The 24,801-nt window shown below is 42.0% G+C and overlaps 1 protein-coding gene across 1 annotated transcript in view; it reads left to right on the top strand.

The window, feature by feature from the left end:
* The window catches only part of LOC118358503 (lysyl oxidase homolog 2B), a 47,867-nt gene that overhangs the window by 5,214 nt on the left and 17,852 nt on the right, over positions 1 to 24,801 (top strand). Inside the window, exons 4-5 of the mRNA XM_035736402.2 lie at positions 19,275 to 19,486; positions 22,201 to 22,417. Coding sequence (XP_035592295.1) covers positions 19,275 to 19,486; positions 22,201 to 22,417 — 429 coding nt within the window. The remainder of the gene's footprint in view (positions 1 to 19,274; positions 19,487 to 22,200; positions 22,418 to 24,801) is intronic.

The raw sequence follows: 24,801 nt of genomic DNA, 5'->3' as shown, positions 1-24,801 counted from the left end.
CTCAATCCTATAGAAAATGTGTGGGCAGAACTGAAAAAACGTGTGCGAGCAAGGATGCCTACAAACCTGACTCAGTTACACCAGCTCTGTCAGGAGGAATGGGCCAAAATTCACCCAACTTATTCTGGGAAGCTTGTAGAAGTCTACCCGAAACGTTGGACCCAAGTTAAACAATTTAAAGGCAATGCTACCATATACTAATTTAGTGTATGTAAACTTCTGACCCACTGGGAATGTGATGGAAGAAATTAAAGCTGAAATAAATCATTATCTCTACTATTATTCTGACATTTCACATTCTTAAAATAAAGTGGTGATCCTAACTGACCTAAGACAGGAACATTTTACTAAGATTAAATGTCAGGAAATGAAAACTGAGTTTAAATGTATTTGGCTAAGGTGTATGTAAACTTCCGACTTCAACTGTATATATGCCTATATATCCTCCAAACACCGGCTTCGAGGGCATTATCACTTTTATACAACGGGTCAATCAAATCAAATCAAATGTTATTAGTCACATGAAATGCTTACTTACTAGTCCTTAACCGACAGTACAGTTTCAACAATATGGATAAGAATAAGAGGTAAAACTAACAAGTAATTAAAGAGGAGCAGTAAAAAAATAACAATATATACAGGGGGTTGCCAGAACAGAGTCAATGTGCGGGTGCACCGGTTATTTGAGGTAGTATGTACATGTAGGTAGACTTAGTTAAAGTGACTATGCATAGATGACAACAGAGATGTTCAGGAGTCTTATTGCTTGGGGGCAGAAGTTGTTTAGAAGCCTCTTGGACCTAGACATGGCGCTCCAGTACCGCTTGACGTGTGGTAGCAGAGAGAACATTTTATGACTAGGGTGGCTGGAGTCTTTGACAATTTTCAGGGCCTTCCTCTGACATCACCTGGTATAGAGGTCCTGGATGGCAGGAAGCTTGGTCCAAGTGATGTACTGGGTCGTTCGCACTACCCTTTGTAGTGGCGTGCGTCGGAGGCCGAGCAGTTGCCATACCAGGCAGTGATGCAACCTGTCAGGATCAAATCAAATCAAATCAAATTTATTTATATAGCCCTTCGTACATCAGCTGATATCTCAAAGTGCTGTACAGAAACCCAGCCTAAAACCCCAAACAGCAAACAATGCAGGTGTAAAAGCACGGTGGCTAGGAAAAACTCCCTAGAAAGGCCAAAACCTAGGAAGAAACCTAGAGAGGAACCGGGCTATGTGGGGTGGCCAGTCCTCTTCTGGCTGTGCCGGGTAGAGATTATAACAGAACATGACCAAGATGTTCATAAATGACCAGCATGGTCAAATAATAATAAGGCAGAACAGTTGAAACTGGAGCAGCAGCACAGTCAGGTGGACTGGGGACAGCAAGGAGCCATCATGTCAGGTAGTCCTGGGGCACGGTCCTAGGGCTCAGGTCCTCCGAGAGAGAGAAAGAAAGAAGAATTAGACAGAGCATATGTGGGGTGGCCAGTCCTCTTCTGGCTGTGCCGGGTGGAGATTATAACAGAACGTGGCCAAGATGTTCAAATGTTCATAAATGACCAGCATGGTTGAATAATAGTAAGGCAGAACAGTTGAAACTGGAGCAGCAGCATGGCCAGGTGGACTGGGGACAGCAAGGAGTCATCATGTCAGGTAGTCCTGGGGCATGGTCCTAGGGCTCAGGTCCTCCGAGAGAGAGAAAGAAAGAGAGAAGGAGAGAATTAGAGAACGCACACTTAGATTCACACAGGACACCGAATAGGACAGGAGAAGTACTCCAGATATAACAAACTGACCCTAGCCCCCCGACACATAAACTACTGCAGCATAAATACTGGAGGCTGAGACAGGAGGGGACAGGAGACACTGTGGCCCCATCCGAGGACACCCCCGGACAGGGCCAAACAGGAAGGATATAACCCCACCCACTTTGCCAAAGCACAGCCCTCACACCACTAGAGGGATATCTTCAACCACCAACTTACCATCCTGAGACAAGGCCGAGTATAGCCCACAAAGATCTCCGCCACGGCACAACCCAAGGGGGGGCGCCAACCCAGACAGGAAGATCACATCAGTGACAACCCACTCAAGTGGCGCTCCCCTCCTAGGGACGGTATGAAAGAGCCCTCGTAAGCCAGTGACTCAGCCCCTGTAATAGGGTTAGAGGTAGAGAATCCCAGTGGAAAGAGGGGAACCAACCAGGCAGAGACAGCAAGGGCAGTTCGTTGCTCCAGAGCCTTTCCGTTCACCTTCACACTCCTGGGCCAGACTACACACAATCATATGACCCACTGAAGAGATGAGTCTTCAGTAAAGACTTAAAGGTTAAGACCGAGTTTGCATCTCTCACATGGGTAGGCAGACCATTCCATAAAGATGGAGCTCAATAGGAGAAAGCCCTGCCTCCAGCTGTTTGCTTAGAAATTCTAGGGACAATTAGGAGGCCTGCGTCTTGTGACCATAGCGTACGTGTAGGTATGTACGGCAGGACCAAATCAGAGAGATAGGTAGGAGCAAGCCCATGTAATGCTTTGTAGGTTAGCAGTAAAACCTTGAAATCAGCCCTTGCCTTGACAGGAAGCCAGTGTAGGGAGGCTAGCACTAGAGTAATATGATCAATTTTTTTGGTTCTAGTCAGGGTTCTAGCAGCCATATTTAGCACTAACTGAAGTTTATTTAGTGCATTATCCGGGTAGCCGGAAAGTAGAGCGTTGCAGTAGTCTAACCTAGAAGTGACAAAAGCATGGATTAATTTTTCTGCATCATTTTTGGACAGAAAGTTTCAGATTTTTGCAATGTTACGTAGATGGAAAAAAGCTGTCCTTGAAACAGTCTTGATATGTTCTTCAAAAGAGAGATCAGGTTCCAGAGTAACGCCAAGGTCCTTCACAGTTTTATTCGAGACGACTGTACAACCATTAAGATTAATTGTCAGATTCAACTGAAGATCTCTTTGTTTCTTGGGACCTAGAACAAGCATCTCTGTTTTGTCCGAGTTTAAAAGTAGAAAGTTTGCAGCCATCCACTTCCTTATGTCTGAAACACATGCTTCTAGCGAGGGCAATTTTGGGGCCTCACCATGTTTCATTGAAATGTACAGCTGTGTGTCATCCGCATAGCAGTGAAAGTTTACATTATGTTTTCGAATGACATCCCCAAGAGGTAAAATATATAGTGAAAACAATAGTGGTCCTAAAACGGAACCTTGAGGAACACCGACATTTACAGCTGATTTGTCAGAGGACAAACCATTCACAGAGACAAACTGATATCTTTCCGACAGATAAGATCTGAACCAGGCCAGAACTTGTCCGTGTAGACCAATTTGGGTTTCCAATCTCCCCAAAAGAATGTGGTGATTGATGGTATCAAAAGCAGCACTAAGGTCTTGGAGCACGAGGACAGATGCAGAGCCTCGGTCTGATGCCATTAAAAGGTCATTTACCACCTTCATAGGAGCAGTCTCAGTGCTATGATGGGGTCTAAAACCAGACTGAAGCATTTTGTATACATTGTTTGTCTTCAGGAAGGCAGTGAGTGGCTGCGCAACAGCCTTTTCTAAAATTTTTGAGAGGAACTGAATATTCGTTATAGGCCGATATTTTTTTATATTTTCTGGGTCAAGGTTTGACTTTTTCAAGAGAGGCTTTATTACTGCCACTTTTAGTGAGTTTGGTACACATCCGGTGGATAGAGAGCCGTTTATTATGTTCAACATAGGAGGGCCAAGCACAGGAAGCAGCTCTTTCAGTAGTTTAGTTGGAATAGGGTCCAGTATGCAGCTTGAAGGTTTAGAGGCCATGATTATTTTCATCATTGTGTCAAGAGATATAGTACTAAAACACTTGAGCGTCTCTCTTGATCCTAGGTCCTGGCAGAGTTGTGCAGACTCAGGACAACTGAGCTTTGAAGGAAAATGCAGATTTAAAGAGGAGTCCGTAATTTGCTTTCTAATAATGATCTTTTCCTCAAAGAAGTTAATGAATTTATCACTGCTAAAGTGAAAGGCATCCTCTCTTGGGGAATGCTGCTTTTTAGTTAGCTTTGCGACAGTATCAAAAATAAATGTCAGATTGTTCTTATTTTCCTCAATTAAGTTGGAGAAATAGGATGATCGAGCAGCATAAAGGGCTCTTCGATTCTGCACGGTACTCTCTTTCCAAGCTATTCGGAAGACTTCCGTTCCAATTTTCTGGAAGCTTGCTTCAGAGCTCGGGTATTTTCTGTATACCAGGGAGACAGTTTCTCATGAGAAATGTTTTTAGTTTTTAGGGGTGCAACTGCATCTAGGGTATTGCACAAGGTTAAATTGAGTTCCTCAGTTAGGTGGTTAACTGATTTTTGTCCTTTGGCATCCTTGGGTAGACAGAGGGAGTCTGGAAGGACATCAAGGAATGTTTGTGTTGTCTGTGAATTTATAGCACAATTTTTTATGTTTCTTGATGGGGTCTGAGCAGATTATTTGTTGCAAATGTAAACGTAATAAAATGGTGGTCCGATAGTCCAGGATTATGAGGAAAAACATTAAGATCCACAACATTTATACCATGGGACAAAACTAGGTCCAGAGTATGACTGTGACAGTGAGTAGGTCCAGAGACATATTGGACAAAACCCACTGAGTCGATGATGGCTCCGAAAGCCTTTTGGAGTGGGTCTGTGGACTTTTCCATGTGAATATTAAAGTCACCAAAGATTAGAATATTATCTGCTATGACTACGAGGTCCGATAGGAATTCAGGGAACTCAATGAGGAACGCTGTATATGGCCCAGGAGGCCTGTAAACAGTAGCTATAAAAAAGTGATTGAGTAGGCTGCATAGATTTCATGACTAGAAGCTCGAAAGACGAAAACTTTTTTTTTTTTGTAAATTGAAATTTGCTATCGTAAATGTTTGCAACACCTCCGCCTTTGCGGGATGCACGGGGGGATATGGTCACTAGTGTAGCCAGGAGGTGAGGCCTCATTTAAAACAGTAAATCCATCAGGCTTAAGCCATGTTTCAGTCAGGCCAATCACAACAAGATTATGATCAGTGATTAGTTCATTGACTATAATTGCCTTTGACGTAAGGGATCTAACATTAAGTAGCCCCTATTTTGAGATGTGAGGTATCATGATCTCTTTCAATAATGACAGGAATGGAGGAGGTCTTTATCCAAGTGAGATTGCTAAGGTGAACACCGCCATGTTTAGTTTTGCCCAACCTAGGTCGAGGCACAGACATGGCCTCAATGAGGATAGCTGAGCTGACTACACTGACTGTGCTAGTGGCAGACTCCACTATGCTGGCAGGCTGGCTAACAGCCTGCTTGCTGCCTGGCCTGCACCCTATTTCATTGTGGAGGTAGAGGAGTTAGAGCCCTGTCTATGTTGGTAGATAAGATGAGAGCACCCCTCCAGCTAGGATGGAGTCCGTCACTCCTCAGCAGGTCAGGCTTGATCCTGTTTGTTGGTCCCAGAAAGAGGGCCAATTATCTACAAATTCTATCTTTTGGGAGGGGCAGAAAACAGTTTTCAACCAGCGATTGAGTTGTGAGACTCTGCTGTAGAGCTCATCACTCCCCCTAACTGGGAGGGGGCCAGAGACAATTACTCGATGCCGACACATCTTTCTAGCTGATTTACACGCTGAAGCTATGTTGCGCTTGGTGATCTCTGACTGTTTCATCCTAACATCGTTGCTGCCGACGTGGATAACAATATCGCTATACTCTCTACACTTGCCAGTTTTAGCTTTAGCCAGCACCATCTTCAGATTAGCCTTAACGTCGGTAGCCCTGCCCCCTGGTAAACAGTGTATGATCGCTGGATGATTCGTTTTAATTATAATACTGCGGGTAATGGAGTCACCAATGACTAGAGTTTGCAATTTGTCAGAGCTAATGGTGGGAAGCTTTGGCGTCTCAGACCCCGTAACGGGAGGAGTAAAGACAAGAGAAGGCTCAACCTCTGACTCCGACTCTTTGCTTAATGGGGAAAAGCGGTTGAAAGTTTCTGTCGGCTGAATGAGCGACACCAGTTGAGCATTCCTACAGCATTTCCCTCCAGAAACCGTGAGAAAGTTGTCCGGCTGCGGGGACCGTGCGAGGGGATTCATACTAACGTTACTATCTGTACTTACTGGTGGCACAGATGCTGTTTTATCCTTTCCTACAATGAAATTACACTTGCCTAACGATTGCGTCTGAAGCTGGGCTTGTAGCACAGCTATCATCACCGTAAGGCGATCGTTCACCTGTATATTATGACTACAGTGACTGCAATTAGAAGGCATCATGTTAATGTTACTACTTAGCTTCGGCTAAGGAGGTCCTGACGAACCATGTCCAGATAAAGCGTCCGGAGTGAAAAAGTTGAATGAAAAAAAAAGTTGAGGGAAAAAACAAAAATATAAACGGTAATTAAAAAGTAAAAAACGTAAAGTTGTCAGGTAGCAAAGTAAGGTTGGCTTCAATCTGAAGCTGGAAAGACTGCAAACTAGCCAGACTTTAGTTTTACCTTTTATCAATTTACATTTCTTTGTATATATCTATAAAAATGATGGTTGCTGATTCATAATTTCGACTGGCTGAGAAACTTTGCCTGCCTCTCTCTTTCGTCACGACTCCCGACCCCTACACGTTCATTACTTTGGGACAGATGGAGATCGAATTTGAGTATTGAAACAATGTTGCAAATGTCGGACAGACAGACAGCAAGGTTTATACTAATCTCCACTGTTGAAAACTAAATATTAGTCTAAAAGAATTGCAAGATAATGTTTAGGTGCATTTTATAATGGAGATCCAGTTTATAACTTCCCTGCCTTGGCTGATGAGACCGTGGATTGCACAGTCAGATGGAACAGTGTAAAAAGAGCATTTTAATGTCATAGATTTAGCCGTTGGCAACTTGTGGAATAGACACCAGCTGGAATGCACTTTTAACCAATCACCATTCAGGATTACACCTCCCCTTTGCATAAAAGCCTGCAGCTAATTGCCACCAAAGGCAGAGTGTTATGTGTTGTTCCGCTCACTCACTGCAGGCCCTCAAGAGTTCACATTCCAATTTTATGAGTTATTGCAGACCAGCACTCTCCAGGAGAGTCAGCTCAAATCATGTCTCTATTTGACTCCAACGATGACTGACACCTCCAAATTCAAGGTTTACATGTATCCCTCTGGTGGTCGAGTTGACCTGTTTTAAGAAATTACATTGGTTTGTGGAGAAAAAGTTTGATAGACTGCTGAGGAATTTGTTACAGGAAATAATCACTGCCACCTTGTGAGGTTAACTTAGGCCTAACGTGTGCCAGCTTATCTGATGGGATCAGCTACAATGTAGCATTATATCACGTGACACTATGTCAATGATATTAATTTGCTGATGCCTAAACTTAACCTTGCACTTAAACTTTTTCTAGTTTCCGCAAGTATGGCCCCACCAGGACTGGGGACAGGGGGGATAGGGGGACATTCTTAAATTGCATTTTTGTCCCTGCCCCATTTTTCATTGGAATGTGATACAAAATGAGGCAACAGTGTGCTTTAGGACCATGCGGACGCCCCTGAGTGGTCGGGTAGACTGTTTGGATTATTTATCCAAATGGATAAATATATATATATATATACACAGTACCAGTCAAAAGTTTGGACACCTATTTTTACTATTTTCTACATTGTGTCAAATTATATTTTACATTATAGATTCATCAAAGTAGCCACCCTTTGCCTTGATGACAGCTTTGCACACGCTTGACATTCTCTCAACCAGCTTCACCTGGAATGCTTTTCCCACAGTCTTGAAGCAGTTCCCACATATGCTGAGCACTTGTTGGCTGCTTTTCCTTCCCTCTGCTGTCCAACTCATACCAAATCATCTCAATTGGATTAAGGTCAAGGGATTGTGGAGGCCAGGTCATCTGATGCAGCACTCCATCACTCTCCTTCTTGGTCAAATAGCCATTACACAGCCTGGAGGTGTGTTGCATCATTGTCCAGTCGAAAAGCAAATGATCGTCCCATTAAGTCCAAACCAGATGGGATGGCATGTCGCTGCAGAATTCTGTGGTAGCAATGCTGGTTAAGTGTGTAAATAAATCACAGACAGTGTCACCAACAAAGCACCATCACACCTCCTCCTCCATGCTTCACGGTGGGAACTACACATGTGGAGATCATCCATTCACCTACTCCGCGTTTCACAAAGACGCTGTGGGTAGAAGCAAAAATCTCAAATTTGGACTCATCAGACAAAAGGACAGATTTCCACTGGTCTAATGTCAGTTGCTTGTGTTTCTTGGCCGTAGCAAGTCTCTTCTTATTATTGTTGTCGTTAAGTAATGGTTTCTTTGCAGAAATTAAACCATGAAGGCCTGATTCACGCAGTCTCTTCTGAACAGTCGATCTTGAGATGTGTCTGTTACTTGAACTCTGTGAAGCATTTATTTGGGCTCCAATTTCTAAGGCTGGTAACTAACTCTTATCCTCTGTATCAGAGGCAACTCTGGGTCTTCCTTTCCTGTGGTTGTCCTCATGTGAGCCAGTTTCATCATAGTGCTGGATGGTTCTTGCGACTGCACTTGAAGAAACGTTCAAAGTTCTTGAAATGTTCCGCATTGACTGACCTTCATAACTTCAAGTAATTATGGACTATCATTAATCTTTGCATATTTGAGCTGTTCTTGGCATAATGTGGACTCGGCCATTTACCAAATAGGGCTATCTTCCGTTTACCACCCCTATTTTGTCGCAAGACAACTGATTGGCTCAAACGCATTAAGAAGGAAAGAAATTCTACAAATGAACTTTTAACAAGGCACATCTGTTAATTGAAATGCAATCCAGGTGTCTACCTCATGAAGATGGTTGAGAGAATGCCAAGAGTGTGCAAAGCTGTCATCAAGGCAAAGGGGTGGTTACTTTGATGAATCTCAAATACAAAATTAAGACTTTTTTGAGACTTTTTTGTTTTTTAAGACTTTTTTGGTTACTATATGATTCCATATGTGTTATTTCATAGTTTTGATGTCTTCACTATTATTCTAATATGTATAAAATAGTAAAAATATAGAAAAACGGTTGAATGAGTAGGTGTCCAAACTTTTGACTGGTACTGTATATATATATTTATATATTATGTCCCCCACACTTCTAAAACCAAAGTTGCGCCCCTGGCCCACACCATAGCTGAACATCCTCAATAATATATATGCCATTTAGCAGACGCTTTTATCCAAAGCGACTTACAGTCATGTGTGCATACATTCTACGTATGGGTGGTCCCGGGAATCGAACCCACTACCCTGGCATTACAAGCGCCATGCTCTACCAACTGAGCTACAGAAGGACCACCACTTTGGTTATCTTTTCAGAGAAGTGACCGTACACAGTTTGCAAATTCCAATGCTATTCAATTCCTGTAATGGGACAATATGAGGAAGAATGGCTCCAGTTCACTTCCTCTGGTGAGGTTTATAAAGACAAAAGGTAGAGATTATAATGCTCCAAAGAGCTGCGCTGTAGAGGTCCAGACATCTGGAGTCCGCCTTCAGCTCTTTGTGATGTCTCAAGCTGTGATATTCACTGAGAGAATATCAGGCTCATCTTTTCCATTCACTGAGATGTGGGGCACGCCGAGTTAGCTCCACACAGAAGCAATGTAAAACACAGTCAGGCTGAGGCAAAGCCCTCCACACACACAGGTTATGTTCCAAATGGAACCCTATTCCCTATGTAGTGCACTATTTTTGACCAGGGCTCATAGGGTTCTGATAAAAAGTAGTGCACTGAGTAGAGAATAGGCTACCATTTGAGCGCAGGCACAGACTTAATGGAGACTTCCCTTTACCTTATCATCTGGAAACAGTCATTTGATGGTGGTGGTGACTCACAGCTTCAGTTTGAGGTTACACTTGGCTTTATCCCAAATCGCACCCTACTGCCTTTATAGTGCACTACTTTTGATCAGGGCCCATCAAAAGTAGTGTCATATAGAGGGAATAGGGTGCCACTTGGGACGTACACTGTCTAATGTTAGGCATGACGACATACTAGTGTGATACTGTGGTGGGGGATGATGAGAGGTATGGGGACTCAAAGTAGGTGCTTGGGGTGAGAACATTTCCGCCTACATTTTAGAGACATTTTAGAGACTGTTGCCCTTTCATTGTGGGACACTTGCGATGACTTCAGGGTAATTGCTGGCCAGTCGACCACAAAGGAACCACAAAGGAAATGTTTCAAAGACTTAGGAGAGTGTTGAAACCTGAAGCTTGCATGCATGTGTCACCTACCTTTGGCTTCTTAGGGCATATTTTGTCCGATTCCTCTGTGAATGTCTTGTTTTTAGTACACTTGCACTTCTTTCTAAGTTTCTGTTTCAAGTAACCAAGTTTAATTATAACTCTGGAAAATACCCATAGCATGTGAACTGAATTTGCTTTGTGGGCTGTGCAGTTTATGGGTTTGTATGGATTGCAGTTTTAGTGGCATTGTGTCTCAGTCATCTGCACTTTAAAACAACAGTAAAGGACATCCAGTGCTCTTCTGAGAAGTTACCGTGTGCTTTCCATTAAGACTGTTATTATATAAATATAAATGTTCTGTTCCTCATGTGTTTATCACACACACATTCTTTTCAGTCATGTCCTTAAGGTTGTTTGGCATAGAGCATTTTAAGATTAACGCCCAGAGTTTTTCCAAGTTAGGTCATGAAAAGGTCAGGAGCAACATCTGTCCCTCTCTATTATCCTTAGTAATATCCTCTCACATCATTTCAGCTTGTAAATAGAGGTGGCTGTATAGACATGATTCAGAAGTGAGGTTTGTGTGGTTGTCTGACCTGTGATCAAGCACATGCATTAGGGTACATACTGCTCTAACCAACTTTCAACATTGAGCATTCCTCAGTGTTTATGCAGGTCATTCATGGCTAACTAGTGAGCAGCTTTTATCAATGCAGACTTTATGTAGACACCAATGTGTTCCATTGCAGGAGAATTTCAGGAGGAAATATTTGAGATTTATTCATCTCTCTGCATCCTCGGTGAGGAACAAACAGCATACTGTGGGCTCTTAGAAATTATACGGAACACAACTTGAAACAAGTTTATTCTTTGGTTCAAATTTCTGTTGTTGAAACATCCATGTAAATACATCACCATTAAGGTGGTTAATTGAGGTTTATTAAAGTGATATAAAGTAAAGTATGGTTTAATGGTGCTTCATCATAAAGGACTGGGGAACATTGCTCTTTTTTCAAAAGTTTAGATGAAAAGATCTTTACTGTAGTTAGTTGATTTATGTGATAACACACCTTGAAACAAAGCCTTGCCCAACTTTGATGTATGTACCTTCATTAGTTTTCACTCTTTTGTTTTGGAGGAATGTCCTATCATCCTGTTATATGAGTCGGGGCTGGGAAACTGGGAGTCTATGGGGAGGCAGGGGTACTGTGCCAGAGCAGGTCTCTCCCCTTGTCTCTGGCTTTAAGTCTGTCTGTCTGTCTGTCTGTCTGTCTGTCTGTCTGTCTGTCTGTCTGTCTGTCTGTCTGTCTGTCTGTCTGTCTGCCTCTCTCTTTTTTTCTCTCTTTCTCTCTCTTTTTTTCTCTCTTTCTCTCTCTCTCTCTCTCTCTCTCTCTCTCTCTCTCTCTCTCTCTCTCTCTCTCTCTCTCTCTCTCTCTCTCTCTCTCTCTCTCTCTCTCTCTCTCTCTCTCTCTCAATTCAATTCAATTCAATTCAAGGGCTTTATTGGCATGGGAAACATGTGTTAACATTGCCAAAGCAAGTGAGGTAGACAACGTACAAAGTGAATATATAAGGTGAAAAACAACAAAAATGAACAGTAAACATTACACATACAGAAGTTTCAAAACAGTAAAGACATTACAAATGTCATATTATATATATATATATATATATATATATATATATATATATATATATATATATATATATACAATGTACAAATAGTTAAAGGACACAAGATAAAATAAATAAGCATAAATATGGGTTGTATTTACAATGGTGTTTGTTCTTCACTGGTTGCCCTTTTCTCGTGGCAACAGGTCACAAATCTTGCTGCTGTGATGGCACACTGTGGAATTTCACCCAGTAGAAATGGGAGTTTTTCAAAATTGGATTTGTTTTCGAATTCTTTGTGGATCTGTGTGATCTGGGGGAAATATGTATCTCTAATATGGTCATACATTGGGCAGGAGGTTAGGAAGTGCAGCTCAGTTTCCACCTCATTTTGTGGGCAGTGAGCACATAGCCTGTCTTCTCTTGAGAGCCATGTCTGCCTATCTCGCACGCACGCATGCACTCACACACACACACACACACACACACACACACACACACACACACACACACACACACACACACACACACACACACACACACACACACACACACACACACACACACACACACACACACACACACACACACACACACACACACACACACACACAAAGCAATAGTTTATTTTATCTTCCTCCTCTCAGTTTTTCCCCTTAGGCTTATAGATAGATTCCGCTGTAGAGGGAAATAGCGCCACTGGCCGCCCCACCACAGTTGTTATTGTTTTTGTTGCCAAGCGTCACACAGCATGGTACATTCTGCGCTTTTCTATTATGCGTGCAATGATGTCAGAGGGGAAAACTTCTGTGTTGTAATATTGCAAATGGAAGTGACTGCTTCACCATTAAGCATTCCAGCTTTAAGGTCAAACCATCCATGTTCTCCTCTATATTCTAGCCTTGTCATCATAGTAGGGTTCTATAAAGTGCAATGTAAAGCCTAATGGGAAAGGCACCATGAACTTGATTAATGTGGGGTTGAAAAAGTAATTTGATTTAATTTGAACAATTTAATTAACTTCTCACATAACTGTTTTCTGGTCATGTCACAACTGCAGATTAAAGTCCACACCCTGCAGGGGACAACATTCCTACATTATAACTCAACTGAATAGAAAGTTTTGTTTACCCTCTCTACACATTATATTATAAAGCCCTCAGTCTCTAACAACGCGTTGCTCTAACAACTTCAAGCCTTGGCAGAAGTGGTTTTTACAGTCATTGTGTGAGTTGGTGCCAGTTTGGCACAAACCATGAACTTCTGTGTCTCTAATTTATACATGCCACAGAATGATAGTTAGGGAGATTTTCTGCCAAGTTAAACTAGTTTTTCTGAAACTTAAATTAAACTAAAAAGAATAGCCTTCTTTATTTTAATAAACAAATAAGTTAAACTGTAGTTTTTCAGGATTTGTGAAGGTGTTGTGGAACATCTGTATCCACTTTGTCGAAAGGCTCTTTTAATGGCATCTAAGGAGCTGAAAAAAGTGGAATAGAGACATGAGGTACATGACATCATTCACTGCCACACTATAAACACTGTTTCAGGACAGAGATAATCATCCATTTGTGTTGTGGCTCAAAGAATTATCAGCACCCAAACAGTGCAGGCCTGGTGAGCACAGCACATGTGATATTGAAACACAAGCCCAGGGAGGGAGTGGTCACTCTGTGGCAAACATGATATCAACAAACATCTTAGCAAACTTTATGCCAGGAAGTAACTTCAGCAAAATACTGTTGTGATGTTGGAGAAATGATTTCCCTCTAGGCACAGACGCCTGTTCAATGACTATTTTTATTTGATTTACATTTGGTTGAGTGAGTTGTCAACTTATGTGAATTTAATATGAAATCAACAAAAAATTACAATGACAATGGATTTAGTTTAAAAGTTGGGTGAAAAAATAACGATGACGACTTTTTGCATATCCAATCAGTTTTCCAACGTTGATTCAACGTCATCACATAATAATAATAATAATAATAATATATGCCATTTAGCTGACGCTTTTATCCAAAGCGACTTACAGTCATGTGTGCATACATTCTACGTATGGGTGGTCCCGGGAATCGAACCCACTACCCTGGCGTTACAAGCGCCATGCTCTACCAACTGAGCCACAGAAGGACCACAGATTTTTTTTATTTAAATGAGGTGAAAACAACGTTGTTGATACATCCATTTTTTTCCCATTGGTTTGTTCTCTCACTTGGAATTTCTATGTAACCCAGTTTGACTACTAGGATCTATAGGGATTTCTGTTAGAAGTGAATGTACTTCATGATTTCTATTGGAACCATATGCTGTAGGCTCCGTGGGCGTTGTTATTGCTGGCATTAGTACCGTGTTCTAGTAGAGGCTTGAGGTCACATTCTGGCCTGAGATGATGAGAAGTATGTTCATTAAAGTCGACACACTAAGTCACACCATTGTCAAATGCTCCAAACTGGCAACCACGTCATAAAGAGTATTGCGCCTGAGTACTGTCAGTGCAAGGGACACTTGAAATATGACTTATGCATTTATTTTTAGTCATGTTTCATTGCAATGTCTTCTTGGTTTCAGTTGGTTTTGATATACATATTTTTGTTAATTTCTCAAGGGTAGCATCATTTGTTCATTTTAGAACTAATGCCCAGAACTCACTTTCTAGTGTATGATTCTGGGAATGGACTATTGTAGCCTACATAATAAACCTCACACATACGGGAATCATGAATGTTAGCCATTGTGGGGATATTTTTGCTTTCCAGCTGGACCATGGCTGATTCTTCAGTCCTGTGGTCTATACATAAGATAGCTCATTGTTTGACATCAGACAATACGTTGACAGGCTCAACTTCAAATACAAGCCCGGAGGGTAAGAATGACCCACTGACGCCGGTCTCATTCCAAGGGACCTCTTTTAAGTTGTTTAGCTGAATGACAATCTCTTCACCTACCAATAGTAGGCCTACAAATGCACTGCATTGAATTCATGGAGCAGTCAGGGGCAGAAAGGTTATCTTTTATGGACATAAACGTGTAGGTATTCCTGTCTCATTAACATTCAAATTAAACATCAGTATATAGATATATAGCCATCATGGATGACCTAATTGATTCTGGATGACAGCAACAATGACATAATGCTGTTCCACTGCCTCAGTGTTTTCCATAAGAATGTATCGGTTTACCACTTGTACCTATGTCTCCTTCTGGAGAAGTGGTCTCAGAGTGATTCAGGGCTTAGTTGAGACCGACAGAGGGCCCACCAGCTTCCTCTCCTCTGCTTCTCTCTCTACCTCCTCAAAGATGCATCCCACTAATGGCTTTTCCATCTTCTGCACCTTCCTCCCCCTGCTGCCAATTTCTGGAATCCCTTTCCCCAGAGTGCATAGAAACAAGCCACTTATGTTAGAAGTATCTCACCGGCTGCTGCTGTGTTTCTACTTTTCTACCACACCACCGTCGCAATCAACAGGCATTTATTTTCTAGTCATTTGAACTAGGCATCGATGCACGTGTAGTCCTGAACTCTAAACAAGAAATCAATAATTAGAAAGGGTTGGATGCCAAGTGACAAGGAGGGAATGGGGAGGTTGGTTTGCCATGTGAGTTTAAGATGGTGAAACAAGTTCACTCCTCTCTTTCACATTAAAAGGGGGGTTTTCAGAATCATATATTTTGATAACTGACTGGGTTCTTTCTGTATAAGTCTTTTAGGTTTAACTACAGCTGAGAAAGCATTCACCCCCCCTTTGCATTTTTCCTATTTTGTTGCCTTACAACCTGGAATTAAAATTTATTTTTTGGGGGGTTTGTATAATTTGATTTACACAACATGCCTACCAATTTGAAGATATATATTTTATTGTGAAACAAACAAGACATAAGACAAAAAAACAGAAAACGTGAGCATGCATAACTATTCACCCCCCCCCAATGTCAATACTTTGTAGAGCCACCTTTTTCAGCAATTACAACTGGAAGTCTCTTGAGGTATGCCTCTATAATCTTGGCACATCTAGCCACTGGGATTGTTGCCCATTCTTCAATGAAAAACTGCTCCTTCAAGTTGGATGGGTTCCGCTGGTGTACAGCAATCTTTAAATCATACCACAGATTCTCAATTGGATTGAGGTCTGGGCTTTCACTAGGCCATTTCAAGACATTTAAATATTTCCCCTTAAAGCCCTTGAGTGTTGCTTTAGTAGTATGCTTAGGGTCATTGTCCTGCTGGAAGGTGAACCTCTTTACCAGTCTCAAATCGCTGGAAGATTGAAACAGGTTTCCCTCAAGAATTTCCCTGTATTTACTGCCATCCATCATTCCTTCAATTCTGACCAGTTTCCCAACCCCTGCCAATGAAAAACATTCCCACAGCATGATGCTGCCAACACTATGTTTTACTGTGAGGATGATGTTCTCAGGGTGATGAGAGGTGTTGGGTTTGCGCCAGACATAGCGGTTTCCTTGATGGCCAAAAAGCTACATTTTTTCTCATCTGACCAGAGTACCTTCTTCCATATGTTGGGCAGTCTCCCACATGCCTTTTGGCGAACACCAAAAAGCTCTTTTTACTTGCAAACAATAAAGATGGATTGCTCCATCCTGCGCCTAGCCCCCCCCCCACCCCACCCGGTTGCATTACCCTGCTGAGACCCCAGTTACCATCAGATCCTGCTCAGAAGGGGCATGACAAATAATTACCTTGGTGTAAATTTATACATTATATTATCCAAGAATAGAATCAATGGTTCAATAATTGAAATAACCATTATTCCCAGATACCAGACTGTAGCCTACCCATCAACTCAAGATGGAACTTTGTATCCATTCACTGGTTGTTATAACATACTGTAAAACTCCCCAGAGCTCTGTAGACTGCTCTTCCCTGACTGGCTAACCCTGCTGGGACACCTGTCACTATTTGATCATGGTAAGGCATGATGAGCATACTGTTGTGTAGCAACTGTGCATCATGACAGAGAAGTCTGTAGAGTTGTTTATACCGTGTCAGTGAGAAAAGTAGGGAATTATCTATGGAAACTGACCAATCAATAACGTTACATTGCTATATTGAAAACAAAATCACATTGTGCTGTCAAAAAACGTCAGAATATCGGTCTTCAATCGTTTGGCCACTGTTTTCATCGTTTGATTCAGGTCTAGACTAGTGTAATTGTTGCAAAAAGAATAGCTAAAGTTAGTGAGCTAGCTGACTAGCTTGCTAACGTTAGCCAACTTCTGGCTAGCGCCAATGGTTTGTCAACTGGCGAAAACTAGCCAATTTAATTTACTTCTGTTGAAATAGGACAAAACAAAGGCTACAAAACATTTCCATACACCTGTTGTATTCGGCGCATGTGACAAATAAAATGTGATTTGTTAGATTCTGCTACCTGACAGAAAACTAGAGGCTAGAGCTGAACTGACTGTGGTAGCTACTAGCTAGCTAGCTAGTTCATTCACTTCAGACAGAACTTCAGTTGAGAGTGGATGAAACATGTAGCTCATGCATTAGCTAACATTTCATGTTAGTTACATTACATGTTCAACATTGTGAATAAATACTTTTCTTCCCCTGTTAAGTTAAACAGCAGTTACCTTGTCAGCTACATACATTAAATAAAGAGTAGCCAGTTTCTGCTCTGCTTGCTTTTACAACTCTGAGAAAAAGCACAACACACACAGACAACAGCTGCCTCTGCTCTCACACTCTGTGGTGTCCGCACGGTCCTAAACCCAGGTGGTTGATACCACCAAACAACCTACCCAACCTCTCTGAGGTGTCCGAATGATCCTAAAGCACACAATGCCGCTTTTTGTATCACAGTACATTGATTCATAAACTGGGGGAGACAAAAATGCAATTTCAGAATGTGGAGGGAATCATGTCCCTCCTGTCCCCAGTGAAAGTTGTGCCCCTGGTTTTGGAGGAGTTGATAAGTAAAAATAATGTGTGTTGATTGCAAAGACCCTGCTTGCAGCCAGGTCTACATTTTGGGGATCTTGCTCTGAATGGTATTTTTCCACCATTAAGAATAAGATGAACACATTATTGCTGAAAGACCCTGTTATGATGTAAGAAACACACAACTGTAGCACAACCAGTTTCATTTGATCTTTATTGTGCAGACTTTTTAAAATCAAAGTACACTACAGTATTCTACTAGAGATCCTAAATACAGACAAGGTCACTATCACCACAGTTCTCTAAATGATCATGTCCCAGGGTTGAACCCCCACAGATAGCTCAACATGCTGGATCTCATCCTTCCACTCGCTGGTTAATGCGATCATCTGCGGATAAAAATAGTTAATGAAGAGCAGACTGAACATTTACAGTTTCTCTGTGGTTCGCTTTCATCCTGTGGACTGATGTATGATGCCATTTCAGGAAAACCTTCCTTTTCATTATTGAACGTTTGGAGGTCTAACTGTCTCTGTCCCAAATGGCACCCTAATCCCTATATAATGCACAATTTTTTGTTCAGACCCCTATGGGCTATAGGGTGCAATTTGAGACAAAGCCACTGACTTCAGGTCTGACAGGACAGGGGCTGGGTTTGATATGTGTCTCAGCCAGCCCATCCACAAGCCCATCTGCTGAGACAAGCAAATATCCATCCGCCAGTTCTCATCTTGCCTCCTCTCTTCTCCCATGGCCTGCACTGTCACGTAGCACAGGAATGTGGGCTGGGTCTTTAGGAGAGAGGCTGTTTGTTCAAACCCCATCAGGCTTCACAGAGGAAGGTCTCCACATGACTTTTTTTGACAAAGACAGACATGTAGACAGATGGATAGACTCATTGCCTTTGAAATTATGTGGTATTGATCAGGTAATGCTTTCAGGGGATGAGATAACAGCCCAGGCAAGTCAGCATGTCAAATCCACCACAGACGGTTCAGCAAGTTCAACAATATTCTTGTGATATTACAGTAAATTAAAGTATCTGGATTTTCACGACTGGGATCAAAAAGTAAATCTTGCATAATGCTCCGAAAGTGTTTATATAGGCCAACTTTTGATCCCAAACTGGATCTTCGTCACCTACCAGCATCTGTCCAGTGACACCCTTTAAAACATGACTAGAAAGTGTTGTATGAGTTGCCATGGCCACTCCTTTGATATCCTTGTTCAAAAGCCAAGCAGTTGTAGCACAGCTGGGTCTGGCCTGTGATTCACTAGGTGATAGGATTGTAAAAATGTTTGGGTAAGCTGGAGAGGCTTTAAAAGGGAATGCAATGTCGTGGGGTTGGTGCCGGAGGGTGAGTGCCTTACATTCATTATATGGCTATATGCAGAGACGTTTGGAGCGATTATTTCCAGATAAATAAGTAAGAGAGCAGTGAGGAAGAGAGGACCATAGAGGACCGCAGAGGAAGAGACGACTTGGCCTATTCATGTGAAATGAATCATACCACATTTTTCTTCACAGAGTTTAAACATTCAAGTGGAGGATGTGCGTATCCGGGCCATTCTATCGTCATACCGCAAGCGTGTCCCTGTGACAGAGGGCTACGTGGAGGTGAAGGACGGGGGGAAATGGAAGCAGATCTGTGATGCGGAGTGGACGAAGCACAACAGCAGAGTTATCTGTGGCATGTTCGGTTTCCCCGGAGAGAGGAAGTACAATGCCAGAGTCTACAAGTGAGTGAGGGATGGGTCTTTGTTTAACTGAATCCTCTTGGTCCTCTATGGGAATTAAGGCCACAATGCACTCCTGCCATTCTTTGATGAAAGGGATGAGAGTGTAGAAAGGAATACTATATGTGTCTCTATGGATGGGCAGTGGCAGCAGCAGGTTCCATTTTACTGGAGTGTTATGGAGCAGGACTACTGTAAACATAAGTAAGTAAGCTTTGTCCATGCCAGAATGGCACATAGACTCCTGCCCTATCTCCTGTTTCTGTAGTGTGAGGCAGCTGGATGTACAAGTACACCCCCTGGACAGGACACTACTGTACATCAGAGGAGGCTGGTAGGAGTAGCTATAGGAGGATTGGCTCATTGTAATGGCTGGAATGGAACAAATGGAATCGTATTAAACATATCAAACATATGGAAACCACATGCTTGACTTCCATTTAATCCATTCCAGCCAATACAATGAGCCCTTCCTCCTAAAGCTCCTCCCACCAGCCTCCTCTGCTGTACATAAATCGTATTATGTAAACTTGTTTGGTTTGGTCAGGCACAGCCCTTTATTCATCTTCAGATGTATTAAGCCTGGGGAGGCGATGTACCATGGACAGTTACTCTCCCAGGCCCATGGCAACAAGCCGTTGACAGACCCATACCTTATCTCAGTCAAGATTCATTCTTGGTACACATTACACAGACACCTTGACACTTAAACACTGGAGAGGGATGTCAACTCAGAGTTCTCCCATTGTGAAAACTATGACCCCACTATGCTACTGAAAGTTCAGGCTGTTATTCAACAGACTGACAACTCATCAGAACTTTGAGCTTCTTACCCTACCGTGGTGGATAAATCTTTTTGATCTTTGCTGTTTGACTTATATATTGCATACAGAACATATTTGCCCTAATACAGAGCAATAACGCTGAATTCTACAGAAACTTTCTTTATTCTGCTTCACATCAAACACTCTCATAGAACTTAAGTAACCCCTCCCCCCTTCGTATGTATATAACCAGGATCGGTGCATTCCTTAAAGTAGTTGTAATGCGGTACTGACTGGGCTGGGGAAGGATCTAACTCTTATTTACACGTGGAAACCTGCAGAGGAATAGCCAGCAGTTAATTAATCACTTCAAACCTTGAGACCTTGTCTCTAGCTCTGAAGCCATCCTTGAATGTACTGTCTCATTCATGGTAGAGAGGGAGAGAAGTTTCCTCTGCTTAGGTAACCACAGTACAGCAGCACCCTACTTTCCATCTACGTGACTGCCGGCATGCAACAGCTTGAAACTTATGAAACGTGCAGAATGTGTTTTTATAGTCTGCCGTTTGGTCCAGGCGGCGGCAGACAGCCAAGGTCTACAGTTCTTTCATAATCCAAACTTGGTCTCTGTTCAAATGCCTCTGTTGGCCCGCTTAGCATATTCCAAATTATTTGGAGAGCATAGGATTTAGTAGACGTCATCTGTGCTTTTCAATGGTTTATGTGTGCTGTGGTATGTAATCATTTCAAAAGCAAATTTTTGGTAGCACGCGCAAACTTTCAAGCTGATGAAAAGTAACAATAGATCACTGTTCCAATTGCCTAATGTGACTTATGTAATATTTTTTGAGTTTACAGCTCCTACCGCTCCTACCATGTTCAGTTTTTACTTGGTTGAACCTTCACAGCTGCTGCTTGAACACATTTGAACGGATCAAGATGCTTTTTTCCCCTGAGTTCTATTTATCCATCCTTCACTCACAACTTCTGTATGTCCCCCCGCAGATTCAGAGGCTTAGAACGCAGGCTTTGGATGGGTTCCGGACAGTGATCCGCAATGTTCTTTTATCCAGGTTCCAAATGGAAAACAAATGCTGTGTGTGTGTGTCTCCTCCCGTCCTCTTTAATCTGCTTTCATGTACACCTCTAAGACATGTGATGAAGAGACAGGACAAGGACAGGCTGTGCTGCCATAAACGTTCATTAAACACGTTGGTTGGCTCACCATTGAAAAGTAAAGGAATGAATTAACATCCCTGCATGCCTGGACGACCTCAATCACCTGTTGTTCACATCCCAGACTAAACAGGCACACCTGTAGCCTAATACTGAACCCTTTGTTATCGGACTAGCGCTGTTATTTTTATTTTTTATTTGATTTCACATTTATTTAACCATGTAGGCCAGTGGAGAACAAGTTCTCATTTACAACTATGACCTGACCAAGATAAAGCAAAGCAGTGTGACACAAACAACAACACAGAGTTACACATGGAATAAACAAACATACAGTCAATAACACAATAGAAAAGTCTATATACAGTGTGTGCAAATGAGGTAAGGGAGGTAACGCAATAAATAGGCGAAATAATTACAATTTAGCAATTAAACACTGGAGTGATAGATGTTCAGAAGATGAATGTGCAAGTAGAGATACTGGGGTGCAAAGGAGCAAAAAAATAATAATAACAGTATGGGGATGAGGTAGTTGGAAGGGCTATTTACAGATGGGCTATGTACAGGTGCAGTGATCTGTGAGCTGGTGCTTAAAGTTAGATAGAGAGATATGAGTCTTTAGCAGTATTTAGCAACAAGTTGACTACATACAGTTAATGCTGTATGTACAGTAGGTGTTAGGGAAAACGGGATTGCAGCCTTGTGTAAATATTGAATGAAATGTCTGTCTAAAATGTGTTATTATTTGACTACTATATTTTTTCCCTGTGTTCTCAGGATGTTTGCTAGCAGGAGAAAGCCCAATTATTGGGACTACTCAGTCAACTGCACTGGAAATGAGGCGCACCTGTCGAGCTGCAAGCTGGGCCATGCCGTGGCAGCGAAGGCCAACAGCACATGTGGAGGGGGCACACCTGTGGTTGTCAGCTGTGTGCCAGGAAGAGCCTTCTCCCCAACCCCCATGACTGGCTTCAGAAAGGCCTTCAGGCAGGAGGTAGGCACCATGGACTCACTAAACCAATGCATTCTGTCCATATAAATATAATCAATAGAGCAGATATTGCCAGATCTATTGACTTGAATGGGGATGCATGTTCTAGTGATTATATTTCTATGATTCTGTCACCCTCTTTGGAATTGGACTGATTTATGTTGTGCCACTGCCTGGTTATGGAAAATAAAACATAGGTAGGGAAAATACAGTACCAGTCAAAAGTTTGGACACACCTACTCATTCAAGGGTTTTATTTTCTTTTGATTATTTTCTACATTGTAGAATAATAGTGAAGACATCAAAACTATGAAATAAAACATATGGAATCATGTAGTAACCAAAAGAGTGTTAACCAAATAGTAGCCACTCTTTGCCTTGATGACAGCTTTGCACACTCTTGGCATTCTCTCAACCAGCTTCATGAGGTAATCACCTGGAATGCATTTCAATTAACAGATGTGCCTTGTAAAAGTTCATTTGTGGAATTTCTTAACTTCTTAATGCATTTGAGCCAATCAGTTGTGTTGTGACAAGGTAGGGGTGGTATACAGAAGATAACCCTATTTGGTAAAAGACTAAGTCCATATTATAGCAAGAACAGCTCAAATAAGCAAAGAGAAACGACAGTCCATAATTACTTTAAGACATGATGGTCAGTCAATATGGAAAAGTTCAAGTTCAAGTTTCTTCAAGTGCAGTCGCAAAACCATCAAGCGCTATGATGAAACTGGCTCTCATGAGGACAGCCACAGGAAAGGAAGACGCAGAGTTACCTCTGCTGCAGAGGATAAGTTCATTAGAGTTACCAGCCTCAGAAATTGCAGCCCAAATAAATGCTTCATAGAGTTCAAGTAAGAGTAAGAGACACATCTCAACATCAACTGTTCAGAGGAGACTGCGTGAATCAGGCCTTCATGGTCAAATTGCAGCAAAGAAACCACTACTAAAGGACACCAATAATAAGAAGAGACTTGCTTGGGCCAAGAAACACAAGCAATGGACATTAGACTGGTAGAAATCTGTCCTTTGGTCTGATGAGTCCACATTTGAGATTTTTGGTACCAACCGCCATGGCTTTGTGAGACTCAGAGTAGGTTAACGGATCATCTCCGCATCTGTGGTTCCCACCGTGAAGCATGGAGGAGGAAGTGTGGGGGTGTTTTTCTGGTGACACTGTTAGTAATCTTTTTAGAATTCAAGGCACACTTAATTGATGGAGATCTGCATCAGATGACCTGGCCTCCACAATCACCTGGCCGCAACCCAATTGAGATGGTTTGACATGAGTTGGACCACAGAATGAAGGACAAGCAGCCAACAAGTGCTCAGCATATGTGGCAACTCCTTCAAGCCTGTTGGAAAAGCATTCCAGGTGAAGCTGGTTGAGATAATGCCAAGAGTGTGCAAAGCTGTCATCAATGCAAAGGTTGGCAACTTTGAAAAATCAAAATATAAAATATATTTAGATTTGTTTAAGACTTTTTTGGTTACTATTGTTTACATGATTCCATATGTGTTATTTTGATGTCTTTACTATTTTTCTACAATGTAGAATTTTTTTTACAAAAATAAAGAAAACGCCCTTTAATGAGTAGGTGTGTCCAAACTTTTGACTGGTACTGTAGCTGTGGGGGTTTAACTACATACTGTAAAACTGAGTGGGCTATTTTATCTCTGATCTGATGAATCCTGTGGGAGATCGATAGACAATGGGGTTTTCTGAGATGCGTTACTGTTACTCTGACACTCAATGCTTTGTGAAGCCCATCTGCAGATGGTTTGAATATTAGTATAAGTGATTCATCATGGACTCAAGATCTGTGGGTAGTAGTTAATGCATGCTCGTCCATGAAAACATCTTGTGGGAGTCCGCACTAACAGATATTTTCTCTGGCTGTGATCTAATCCTTTATTTCACCCTCTCCCCCTCCTCTATTTCACACTCTCTCTCTTCTATTTCACCCTTTCTCTTCTATTTCACCCTCTCTGTCTCTCACCTCTATTGCACCCTCTCTCTCCTCTATTTCACCCTCTCTGTCTCTCTCTCTCTCTCTCTCTCATTTCTCTCATGTCCTCTAAGCATACAGTAGAGGACATGTGCAGACAGCAGACACTGTTTCTCATCTTATGGCAGGCAGCAATGTAGTGCGCTGCCAACCCACAGCTCTCTGCATCCTCCCTCAACAGGACAGGTAGCTTATTCTCATCAGAGAGGTCTTTGAAACCTTGAATAAGGTTTTCAAATTTGGGGAAATGTCACACTAATTGTTTTACATGTTTTACATTTAGTCAGGAGATGTGTCTACCTTTCTCAATGGCAAGGTTGTGCTGTGCTGTGCTCTCTCTCTCTCTCTCTCTCTCTCTCTCTCTCTCTCTCTCTCTCT

The sequence above is a fragment of the Oncorhynchus keta genome, chromosome 25, assembly GCF_023373465.1.
Source record: "Oncorhynchus keta strain PuntledgeMale-10-30-2019 chromosome 25, Oket_V2, whole genome shotgun sequence".
In the NCBI taxonomy this organism is placed as follows: Eukaryota; Metazoa; Chordata; class Actinopteri; order Salmoniformes; family Salmonidae; genus Oncorhynchus; species Oncorhynchus keta.
This window is presented reverse-complemented; position numbering and strand designations above follow the sequence as displayed.